This window comes from Chiloscyllium plagiosum, chromosome 13 (assembly GCF_004010195.1).
Source record: "Chiloscyllium plagiosum isolate BGI_BamShark_2017 chromosome 13, ASM401019v2, whole genome shotgun sequence".
Classification (NCBI taxonomy): Eukaryota; Metazoa; Chordata; class Chondrichthyes; order Orectolobiformes; family Hemiscylliidae; genus Chiloscyllium; species Chiloscyllium plagiosum.
This window is the reverse complement of record NC_057722.1, coordinates 53,371,067-53,383,566: the sequence shown is the minus strand read 5'-3', so window position 1 is coordinate 53,383,566 and position 12,500 is coordinate 53,371,067. Positions and strand designations below refer to the sequence as shown.

Genomic DNA, 12,500 nt, shown 5'->3' with positions numbered 1-12,500 from the left:
TGTGTGAGAAACACTGTAAATAGCACTGTCAATAGAAGAAGTGTTGGTAGTTCTTTGTAAGAAACATCATCAGAGGGCTGGTGTATGACTTCCAATTTATGCCATTAGGAAACTAAATGAAACTCGCATATCGAAGGAGATAACAAATGTCTTCAAACTTTAGTGTATGGCGTTAATATTTATTGAGAAGAGATATTCTGAGAAATTAAATTGAAAGATAACAATTAGCCATGAAATTCTGAAAATAAATGAATATTTTCCCATTTAGAAAGAAAAGCAGAAATTGGCAAAAACATTCAGCAGGTCTGACAGCATCTGTGGAGAGAAAGCATCATTAATGTTTCAAGTCCTGTGATCCTTCTTCAGAACTCAATGTTTTCCAACAGTTTCTGTTTTTGTTTCCAACATAGTGGCATCTGCAGTTCTTTTGCTTTCAGCTCTCCCATTTAGTCATTGTCGACGACACTGTCACTGTAGGAACTAACTGTGGCATGTTTTAAAGTGATTTGTCAGAACGACCTTTGAACCTGCTGTTTTACCTGTTGAGGATGATGTGGTTTCAGATGTGGTTATAGTTGTAGATGGTTCTGTTGAAGTAGTTTCCTCAGATGTTGAAGGTGAAGATGATGGAGCTGTTGATGTTCAATCAGAGAACAAAAGCAACTATTCAGTTTCATAGTAGGACCACATGATATTGATCACTTCAATGGGTTATAAAACATAACAAACATAAAAATATTTAATCACTTCATATTATCACCTGATCGCCACAATAAAGTTTGCACATGCTTTTTATGAATACACGCAGGACTTTTTTTAAAAAAATGTTAATTTTGCCATTGCAGAAAGCAGGAAATTGTTTGAGGTGCATTCTTAATTACTTAGGTCAACAGTAATGACCATTATGTGGATTTTGCTTTATGATAGAAGATAATATTATCATTTTTAATTTGTTTATTCCATAATGTTGGCTGGATGGCTAGGTTATGATGGAATATGATGCCAACGGCACCAGTTTAATTCCTAGTCTGGCTGAGATAACAATGACGGTCTCGTTTTCTTCAACTCTCCCCTCGTTTCTCGGACGGTGCTACACAAATGAGATTAACCAACACTCATTTGTCTGCAAAGAAGGTGCAGCACAATGGTCTGCTGGACGTACAGTAAATTTAACTATACTGCTTGATAGCTGGATTGTAATAAATCCTACCTGTTGTTTCTGGTGTGGTGGAAGCTGTCGAAGTAATCTCAGAGGTGGTTGGCCCAGTGGAAGTGCTTCCTTCAGAGGTCCCAGAAGATGTCACATATTCTAAGAATGAAACATCAATGAAACACTACAAGGCATCCTGTATTCATAAATAGTGGAACATTACAAGAAACAATACACTGAATTCAACTCAAACCGATTGATGACTTTGTTCTGGCACACTTAAATTCTGCAGCATCTGATGTGAGTGAGCTGGTTTGCTACAGCCAGGTCTTCCATGATCAGGAAAGGTCTGTATGAATTTCTAATATATTTCAAGCATGTCATGAAAGTAAACTGTTATGTGACGATTTTTATCCAATATTAAGCTGGATAATAATATCTGTGTGAGAAACACTGTAAATAGCACTATCAATAGAAGAAGTGTTGGTAGTTCTTTGTAAGAAACATCATCAGAGGGCTGGTGTATGACTTCCAATTTATGCCATTAGGAAACTAAATGAAACTTGCACATCTAAGGAGATAACAAATGTCTTCAAATTTTAGTGTATGGCGTTAATATTTATTGAGAAGAGATATTCTGAGAAATTAAACTGAAAGCCAACAATTAGCCATGAAATTCTGAAAATAAATGAATATTTTCCCATTTAGAAAGAAAAGCAGAAATTGGCAAAAATGTTCAGCAGGTCTGACAGCATCTGTGGAGAGAAAGCATCATTAATGTTTCAAGTCTGTGATCCTTTTTCAGAACTCAATGTTTTCCAACAGTTTCTGTTTTTGTTTTCGACATATTGGCATCTGCAGTTCTTCTGCTTTCAGCTCTCCCATGTAGTCATTGTCGACTGCACTGTCAGTGTAGGAATTAACTGTGGCATTTTTTAAAGTGATTTGTCAGAACGACCTTTGAACCTGCAGTTTTACCTGTTGAGGATGATGTGGTCTCAGATGTTGTTATAGTTGTAGATGGTCCTGTTGAAGTAGTTTCCTCAGATGTTGAAGGTGAAGATGATGGAGCTGCTGATGTTCAATCAGAGAACAAAAGCAATTATTCAGTTTCATAGTCAGGCCAAATGATAATGTTTTCTTCAATGTGATAACCAAGACTAAAATATTTAATCACTTCATATTGTCACCTGATCGCAATAATAAAATTTGCATACGCATTTTATCAATACATTAGATTAGATTACTTACAGTGTGGAAACAGGGCCTTCGGCCCAACAAGTTCACACCGACCCGCTGAAGCGCAACTCACCCACAACCATTCCCCTACATTTACCCCTTCACCTAACACTACGGGCAATTTAGCATGGCCAATTCACCTAACCTGCGCATCTTTGGACTGTGGGAGGAAACCGGAGCACCTGGAGGAAATCCACGCAGACACGGGGAGAATGTGCAAACTCCACACAGTCATTCACCTGAGGCGAGAATTGAACGCGGGTCTCTGGCGCTGTGAGGCAGCAGTGCTAACCACTGTGCCACCATGCCACCATGCCGCCCACAACTTTAATTCGCGGCTAGGCAATCTGCAACTCGCACCAATTGGATTTGAACCCACGCCTCCGTAGAGACTGGAGCCTAAATCCAGCGTCTTAGACAGCTCGGCCACACCACCTGACTACGCCGGAATTTTTAAAAAATGTTAATTTTGCCATTGCAGAGAGCAGCAAATTGATTGAAATTCATTATTAATTACTTAGGTCAACAGTAATGACCATCGTTGGGATTTGTTTTCTGATAGGAGATAACATTATCATTTTTAATTTGTTTATTCCATAATGTTGACTGGATGGCTAGTTTGCCATGGAATGTTTGATATCAACGGCACCAGTTCCATTCCTAGACTGGCTGAGATTACGATGAAGGAATCACTTTCTTCAACTCTCCTCTCGTTTGTTCGATGGTGCTACACAAATGAAGTTAACCAACACTCATCTGTCTGCAAAGAGTGGCAGCACCATGATCTGCTGGATGTACAGTAAATTTAACTGTACTGCTTGATGGCTGGATTGTAATAAATTCTACCTGTTGTATCTGGTGTTGTGGAAGATGTCGAAGTAATCTCAGAGGTGGTTGCCCCTGTGGAAATACTTCCTTCGGAGCTCCCGGAAGATGTCACATATTCTAAGAATTATATATCAATGGAACAGGGTAAATCTCCCTGTATTCATAAATAGTGAAAGTTACAAGAAACACTTCACTCAATTCATCTCAAACTGATTGATTACCTTCTTTGTGCACACAAACATTATACAAAATCTGATCTGAGTGAGCTGGTTTGCTACAGCCAGATCTTCCATGATCAGGAAGGGCTTGTAGGAATTTCCAATACATTTCAAGCATTTTATGATACTAATCTGTTGTGACATTATATTTATCCATTATTAAGCAGGATAAGAATATCTCTGTGTGAGCAGCACTGTCATTAGCAACAACTGTCAATGTAAGAAGTGATTGGTAGTTCTGTGTAATTCAGATCACTTCAATGGGTGAATAAAACATAACAAACTTAAAAAATTTAATTCCCTCATATTATCACTTGATCACAATAATAAAGTTTCCACATGTATTTTATTAATACACGCAGGACATATTAAAAAAAAATGTTAATTTTGCTATTGCAGAAAGCATAAAATTGGTTGAAGTTCATTATTAGTTACTTAGGGCAACAGTAATGACCATTATTTGGATTTTGCTTTATGATAGGAGATAACATTATCATTTTTAATTTGTTTATTCCATAATGGATGGCTAGTTTTCCATGGAATGTGATGCTAACAGCACCAGTTCATTCCCAGTCTGGCTGAGATTACGATATCAGTCTTGTCTTCTTCAACTCTCCCCTCGTTTGTCTGCAAAGAAGGTGCAGCACAATGGTCTGCTGGACCTATTGTAATTTAACTGTTTTGCTTGCTGGTTGGATTGTAATAAATCCTACCTGTTGTTTCTGCTGTTGTGGAAGCTGTCGAAGTAATCTCAGAGGTAGTTGGCCCAGTGGAAGTACTTCCTTCAGAGGTCCCAGAAGATGTCACATATTCTAAGAATGAAACATCAATGAAACACTACAAGGCATCCTGTATTCATAAATAGTGAAACATTACAAGAAACACTACACTGAATTCAACTCAAACCGATTGATGACTTTATTCTTGCACACATAAATTCTACAGCATCTGATGTGAGTGAGCTGGTTTGTTACAACTGGGTCTTCCATGATCAGGAAAGGCCTGTATGAATTTCCAGTATATTTCAAGCATGTCATGAAAGTAACCAGTTATGTGATGATATTTATCCATTATTAAGCAGGATAAGAATATCTCTGTGTGAGAAACACTGTTATTAGCAAATTCTGAAAATAAATGAATATTTTCCCATTTAGAAAGAAAAGCAGAAATTGCCAAAAACATTCAGCAGGTCTGACAGCATCTGTGCATAGAAAGCATCATTAATGTTTCAAGTCCTGTGACCCTTCTTCAGAACTCAATGTTTTCCAACAGTTTCTGTTTTTGTTTCCGACAAATCAGCATCTGCAGTTCTTTTGCTTTCAGCTCTCCCATTTAGTCATTGTCGACTGCACTGTCAGTGTAGGAATTAACTGTAGCATGTTTTAAAGTGAGTTGTCAGAACGACCTTTGAACCTGCTGTTTTACCTGTTGAGGATGATGTGGTCTCAGATGTGGTTATAGTTGTAGATGGTTCTGTTGAAGTAGTTTCCTCAGATGTTGAAGGTGAAGATGATGGAGCTGTTGATGTTCAATCAGAGAACAAAAGCAATTATTCAGTTTCATAGTCAGGCCAAATGATAATGTTTACTTCAATGGAATAACCAAGACGAAAATATTTAATCACTTCATATTGTCACCTGATCGCAATAATAAAATTTGCATACACATTTAATGAATAGATTAGATTAGATTAGATTACTTACAGTGTGGAAACACGCCCTTCGGCCCAACAATTTCACACCGACCCGCTGAAGCGCAACTCACCCACAACCATTCCCCTACATTTACCCCTTCACCTAACACTATGGGCAATTTAGCATGGCCAATTTATTCCCAGCCTGGCTGAGATGACTATGTCAGTCTCATCTTCTTCAACTCACCCCTCATTTGTCTGCAAAGAGCGCGCAGCACAATGGTCTGTTGGACCTACTGTAATTTAACTGTATTGCTTGCTGGCTGAATTGTAATAAATCCTACCTGTTGTTTCTGGTGTGGTGGAAGCTGTCGAAGTAATCTCAGAAGTAGTTGGCCCTGTGGAAGTGCTTCCTTCAGAGGTCCCAGAAGATGTCACATATTCTAAGAATGAAACATCAATGAAACTCTACAAGGCATCCTGTATTCATAAATAGTGAAACATTACAAGAAACATTTCACTGAATTCAACTCAAACCGATTGATGACTTTGTTCTGGCACACTTAAATTCTACAGCATCTGATGTGAGTGAGCTGGTTTGTTACAGCCAGGTCTTCCATGATCAGGAAAGGTCTGTATGAATTTCCAGCATATTTCAAGCATTTCATGAAAGTAATCTGTTATGTGACGATATTTATCCAATATTAAGCTGGATAAGAATATCTCTGTGTGAGAAACACTGTAAATAGCACTGTCAATAGAAGAAGTATTAGTAGTTCTTTGTCAGAAACGTCATCAGAGGGCTGGTGTATGACTTCCAATTTATGTCATTCGGAAACTAAATGAAACTTGCACATCTAAGGAGATACTAAATGTCTTCAAATTTTAGTGTATGGCGTTAATATTTATTGTGAAGAGATATTCTGAGAAATTAACTTGAAAGACAACAATTAGCCATGAAATTCTGAAAATAAGTGAATATTTTCCCATTTAGAAAGAAAAGCAGAAATTGCCAAAAACATTAGCAGGTCTGACAGCATCTGTGGAGAGAAAGCATCATTAATGTTTCAAGTCCTGTGACCCTTCTTCAGAACTCAATGTTTTCCAACAGTTTCTGTTTTTGTTTTCGACATATTGGCATCTGCAGTTCTTTTGCTTTCAGCTCTCCCATGTAGTCATTGTCGACTGCACTATCAGTGTAGGAATTAACTGTGGCATTTTTTAAAGTGATTTGTCAGAACGACCTTTGAACCTGCTGTTTTACCTGTTGAGAATGATGTGGTCTCAGATGTGGTTATAGTTGTAGATGGTTCTGTTGAAGTAGTTTCCTCAGATGTTGAAGGTGAAGATGATGGAGCTGTTGATGTTCAATCAGAGAACAAAAGCAATTACTCAGTTTCATAGTCAGACCAAATGATAATGATCACTTCAATGGGTTATAAAACATAACAAACATAAAAATATTTAATCACTTCATATTATCACCTGATCGCAATAATAAAGTTTGCACATGCATTGTATGAATACACGCAGGACATTTAAAAAAAAATGTTAATTTTGCCATTGCAGAAAGCAGGAAATTGTTTGAGGTTCATTATTAATTACTTAGGTTAATAGTAATGACCCTTATTTGGATTTTGCTTTATGAAGATAATATTATCATTTTTAATTTGTTTATTCCATAATGTTGGCTGGATGGCTAGGTTATGATGGAATGTGATGCCAACAGCACCAGTTTAATTTCTAGTCTGGCTGAGATTACGATGACGGTCTCGTCTTCTTCAACTCTCCCCTCGTTTGTCGGATGGTGCAACACAAATGAGATTAACCAACACTCATCTGTCTGCAAAGAAGGTGCAGCACCATGGTCTGCTGGACGTACAGTAAATTTAACTATACTGCTTGATGGCTGGATTGTAATAAATCCTACCTGTTGTTTCTGGTGTTGTGGAAGCTGTCGATGTAATCTCAGAGGTAGTTGGCCCTGTGGAAGTGCTTCCTTCAGAGGTCCCAGAAGATGTCACATATTCTAAGAATGAAACATTAATGAAACTCTACAAGGCATCCTGTAATCATAAATAGTGAAACATTACAAGAAACAATACACTGAATTCAACTCAAACCGATTGATGACTTTGTTCTGGCACACATAAATTCTACAGCATCTGATGTGAGTGAGCTGGTTTGCTACAACCGGGTCTTCCATGATCAGGAAAGGTCTGTATGAATTTCCAGTATATTTCAAGCATGTCATGAAAGTAATCTGTGATGTGATGATATTTACCCATTAAGGATAAGAATATCTCTGTGTGAGCAACACTGTTATTGGCAGCATGTTGCCAATAGTAGAAGTGATTGGTAGTTCCTTGTAAGAAATATCATCAGAGGGCTGGTGTATGACTTCCAATTTACACCATGAGGAAATTAAATGAAACTTGCACATCGAAGGAGATACCAAATGTCTTCAAATTTTAGTGTATGGCGTTAATATTTATTGCGAAGAGATAGAACATAGAACATAGAACATTGAACGGTACAGCACAGAACAGGCCCTTCAGCCCACGATGTTGTGCCGACCATTGATCCTCAGGTATGAACCCTCCAATTTCTGTGACCATATGCATGTCCAGCAGTCTCTTTCAAGTCCCCAATGACCTTGTTTCCACAACTGCTGCTGGCATGCTCTCACAACTCTCTGTGTAAAGAACTCGCCTCTGACATCCCCTCTATATTTCCTCCAACCAGCTTAAAACTATGACCCCTCGTGTTAGCTATTTCTGCCTGGGAAATAGTCTCTGGCTATCGACTCGATCTATGCCTCTCATTATCTTGTATACCTCAATTAGGTCACCTCTCCTCCTTCTTTTCTCCAAAGAAAAAAGTCCGAGCTCAGTCAACCCCTCTTCATAAGATAAGTCCTCCAATCCAGCCAGCATCCTGGTAAACCTCCTCTGAGCCCTCTCCAAAGCATCCATATCTTTCCTATAATAGTGCAACCAGAACTGGACGCAATATTCCAAGCGCGATCTAACCAAAGTTTTCCAACTTTTGTGTTGTCTGCAAACTTGCTGACCCATCCTTCAATCCCCTCATCCAAGTCATGAATAAAAATTACAGACAGTAGAGGCCCAAGGACAGAGCCCTGTGGAACACCACTCACCACTGACTTCCAGGCAGAATATTTTGCTTCTACTACCACTCGCTGTCTTTTGTTGGGCAGCCAATTCTGTATCCAGACAGCTAACTTCCCCTGTATCCCATTCCTCCTGACCTTCTGAGCCTACCATGGGGAACCTTATCAAATGCCTTGCTGAAGTCCATATACACCACATCCACAGCTCGACCCTCATCAACTTTTCTAGTCACATCCTCAAAGAACTCGATAAGGTTTGTGAGGCATGACCTGCCCCTCACAAAGCCGTGTTGATACTGCATTTAATCAAGCCATGCTCTTCCAGATGGTCATAAATCCTATCCCTCAGAATCCTTTCTAATAACTTGCAGACGATAGATGTGAGACTAACTGACCTGTAAGTGCCGGGGATTTCCCTATTTCCTTTCTTGAAGAGAGGAATTACATTTGCCTCTCTCCAGTCCTCAGGTACGACTCCAGTGGAGAGCGAGGATGCAAAGATCTTCACAAGTGGCGAAGCAATTGCATTTCTCGTTTCCCAAAGCAGCTGAGGACAAATCTGGTCCGGTCCTGGGTTCAATCTTAATGTTTGACAAAATTTTAAGCACATCAGCTTCCTCTATCTCTATCCATTTCAGCATGCACACCTGCCCTTCAAAGGTTTCATTCACTACAAAGTTTGTTTCTTTCGTAAAGACAGATATTCTGAGAAATTAAATTGAAAGACAACAATTAGCCATGAAATTCTGAAAATAAATGAATATTTTCCCATTTAGAAAGAAAATCAGAAATTGCCAAAAACATTAGCAGGTCTGACAGCATCTGTGGAGAGAAAGCATCATTAATGTTTCAAGTCTGTGACCCTTCTTCAGAACTCAATGTTTTCCAACAGTTTCTGTTTTTGTTTCCGACAAATCAGCATCTGCAGTTCTTTTGCTTTCAGCTCTCCCATGTAGTCATTGTCGACTGCACTGTCAGTGTAGGAATTAACTGTGGCCTGTTTTAAAGTGATTTGTCAGAATGACCTTTGAACCCGCAGTTTTACCTGTTGAGAATGATGTGGTCTCAGATGTGGTTATAGTTGTAGATGGTTCTGTTGAAGTAGTTTCCTCAGATGTTGAAGGTGAAGATGATGGAGCTGTTGATGTTCAATCAGAGAACAAAATCAATTATTCAGTTTCATAGTCAGGCCAAATGATAATGTTGACTTCAATGGGATAACCAAGACAAAAATATTTAATCACTTCATATTGTCACCTGATCACAATAATAAAATTTGCATTCGCATTTTATGAATAGGTTAGATTAGATTACTTACTGTGTGGAAACAGGCCCTTCGGCCCAACAAGTTCACACCGACCCGCTGAAGCGCAACTCACCCACAACCATTCCCCTACATTTACCCCTTCACCTAACACTACGGGCAATTTAGCATGGCCAATTCACCTAACCTGCACATCTTTGGACTGTGGGAGGAAACCGGAGGACCTGGAGGAAATCCACGCAGACACGGGGAGAATGTGCAAACTCCACACAGTCATTCGCCTGAGGCGAGAATTGAACGCGGGTCTCTGGCGCTGTGAGGCAGCAGTGCTAACCACTGTGCCACCATGCCACCATGCCGCCAACAACTTTAACTTGCGGCTGGGCAAACTGCAACTCGCACCAGTGGGATTTGAACCCACGCCTCCGTAGAGACTGGAGCCTAAATCCAGCGTCTTAGACCGCTCGGCCACACTACCTGACTACACAGGAATTTTTAAAAACTGTTAATTTTGCCATTGCAGAGAGCAGCAAATTGATTGAAATTCATTATTAATTACTTAGATCAACAGTAATGACCATTGTTGGGATTTTGTTTTCTGATAGGAGATAACATTATCATTTTTAATTTGTTTATTCCATAATGTTGACTGGATGGCTCGTTTGCCATGGAATGTTTGATGCCAACGGCACCAGTTCCATTCCTAGACTGGCTGAGATTACGATGAAGGAATCACTTTCTTCAACTCTCCTCTCGTTTGTTCGATGGTGCTACACAAATGAAGTTAACCAACACTCATCTGTCTGCAAAGAGTGGCAGCACTATGGTCTGCTGTACATACAGTAAATTTAACTGTACTGCTTGATGGCTGGATTGTAATAAATCCTACCTGTTGTTTCTGGTGTGGTGGAAGCTGTCAAAGTAATCTCAGAGGTGGTTGCCCCTGTGGAAGTGCTTCCTTCAGAGGTCCCAGAAGATGTTACATAGTCTATGAATGAAACATCAATGAAACTCGATAAGGCACCCTGTATTCATAAATAATGAAAACTTACAAGAAACACTTCACTGAATTCAACTTGAACCGATTGACTACTTTATTCTTGCACAGTTAAAGTCTGAGCCACCTGATGTGAGTGAGTCATAGAGTCATAGAGGTGTACAGCATGGAAACAGACCCTTCGGTCCAACCTGTCCATGCCGACCAGATATCCCAACCCAATCTAGTCCCACCTGCCAGCAACCGGCCCATATCCCTCCAAACCCTTCCTATTCATGTAGAGCTGGTTTGCTTCAGCCAGGTCTTCCATGATCAGGATAGTTCTGCACGAATTTCCAATATATTTCAAGCATTTCATGAAAGTAATCTATTATGAGATTATACTAATCCACTATTAAGCAGGATAAGAGTACCTCTGTGTGAGCAACACTGTTATTAGCAGCAAATGTCAATAGAAGAAGTGATTGGTAGTTTTTTGTAAGAAACATCATCCAATTTATGTCATTAGGAAACTAAATGAAACTTGCACATCTAAGGGGATACCAAATGTCTTCAAATTTTAGTGTATGGCGATAATATTTATTGCGAAGAGATATTCTGAGAAATTAAATTGAAAGACAACAATTAGCCATGAAATTCTGAAAATAAATGAATATTTTCCCATTGAGAAAGAAAAGCAGAAATTGCCAAAAACATTCAGCAGGTCTGACAGCATCTGTGGAGAGAAAGCATCATTAATGTTTCAAGTCCTGTGATCCTTCTTCAGAACTCAATGTTTTCCAACAGTTTCTGTTTTTGTTTCTGACAAATCAGCGTCTGCAGTTCTTTTGCTTTCAGCTCTCCCATTTAGTCATTGTCGACTGCACTGTCAGTGTAGGAATTAACTGTGGCATGTTTTAAAGTGATTTGTCAGAACGACCTTTAAACCCGCAGTTTTACCTGTTGAGAATGATGTGGTTTCAGATGTGGTTATAGTTGTAGATGGTTCTGTTGAAGTAGTTTCCTCAGATAAATCGTGGATGCATTGGTGATTATTTTCCAGAGTTCGATAGATTCGGGTTCGGTTCCTGAGGATTGGTGGGTGGCTAATGTTATACCACTTTTTAAGAAAGGTGGGAGAGAGAAAGCAGGAAATTATAGACCAGTTAGTCTGACCTCAGTGGTGGGAAAGATGCTGGAATCTATTATAAAGGAAGAAATTACGGCACATCTGGATAGTAGTAACAGGTTAGGACAGAGTCAGCATGGATGTATGAAGGGGAAATCATGCTTCACTAATCTTCTGGAATTTTTTGAGGATGTAACTCTGAAGATGGACGAGGGAGATACTGTAGATGTAGTGTACCTGGACTTTCAGAAAGCTTTTGATAAAGTCCCACATAGGAGATTAGTGAGTAAAATTAGGGCGCATGATATTGGGGGCAAAGTACTAGATTAGATTGAAAATTGGTTGGCTGAAAGGAAACAAAGGGTGGTGATAAACGGCTCCATTTTGGAATGGGAGGCAGTGACAAGTGGGGTACCGCAGGGATCCGTGCTGGGACCGCTGCTTTTTACAATATATGTTAATGATATAGAAGATGGTATCAACAATAACATTAGCAAATTTGCTGATGATACAAAGCTGGGTGGCAGGGTGAAATGTGATGAGGATGTTAGGAGATTACAGGGTGACCTGGACAAGTTAGGTGAGTGGGCAGATGCATGACAGATGCAGTTTAATGTGGATAAATGTATGGTTATCCACTTTGGTGGCAAGAACAGGAAGGCAGATTACTACCTCAATGGAATCAATTTAGGTAAAGGGGCAGTACAGAGAGATCTGGGTGTTCTTGTGCACCAGTCAATGAAGGCAAGCATGCAGGTACAGTATGTAGTGAAGAAGGCTAATAGCATGCTGGCCTTCATAACACGAGGAGAAAGTGAGGTCTGCAGATGCTGGAGATCAGAGCTGGAAATGTGTTGCTGGAAAAGCGCAGCAGGTCAGGCAGCATCCAGGGAACAGGAGAATCGACGTTTCGGGCATAAGCCCTTCTTC

General features: G+C 39.6%; 1 protein-coding gene across 1 annotated transcript in view; it reads right to left on the bottom strand.

Annotated features, from left to right (window-relative positions):
• Positions 1-12,500, bottom strand: part of LOC122556387 (serine-rich adhesin for platelets-like) — a 144,495-nt gene that overhangs the window by 114,001 nt on the left and 17,994 nt on the right. The window contains exons 2-13 of the mRNA XM_043703021.1: positions 11,402-11,465; positions 10,355-10,453; positions 9,247-9,339; positions 6,999-7,097; positions 6,333-6,425; positions 5,413-5,511; positions 4,861-4,953; positions 4,149-4,247; positions 3,236-3,334; positions 2,129-2,224; positions 1,211-1,309; positions 540-632 (exon numbers count right to left, since the gene is read on the bottom strand). Of these exons, the coding sequence (XP_043558956.1) occupies positions 540-632; positions 1,211-1,309; positions 2,129-2,224; positions 3,236-3,334; positions 4,149-4,247; positions 4,861-4,953; positions 5,413-5,511; positions 6,333-6,425; positions 6,999-7,097; positions 9,247-9,339; positions 10,355-10,453; positions 11,402-11,465 (1,126 nt within the window). The remainder of the gene's footprint in view (positions 1-539; positions 633-1,210; positions 1,310-2,128; positions 2,225-3,235; positions 3,335-4,148; positions 4,248-4,860; positions 4,954-5,412; positions 5,512-6,332; positions 6,426-6,998; positions 7,098-9,246; positions 9,340-10,354; positions 10,454-11,401; positions 11,466-12,500) is intronic.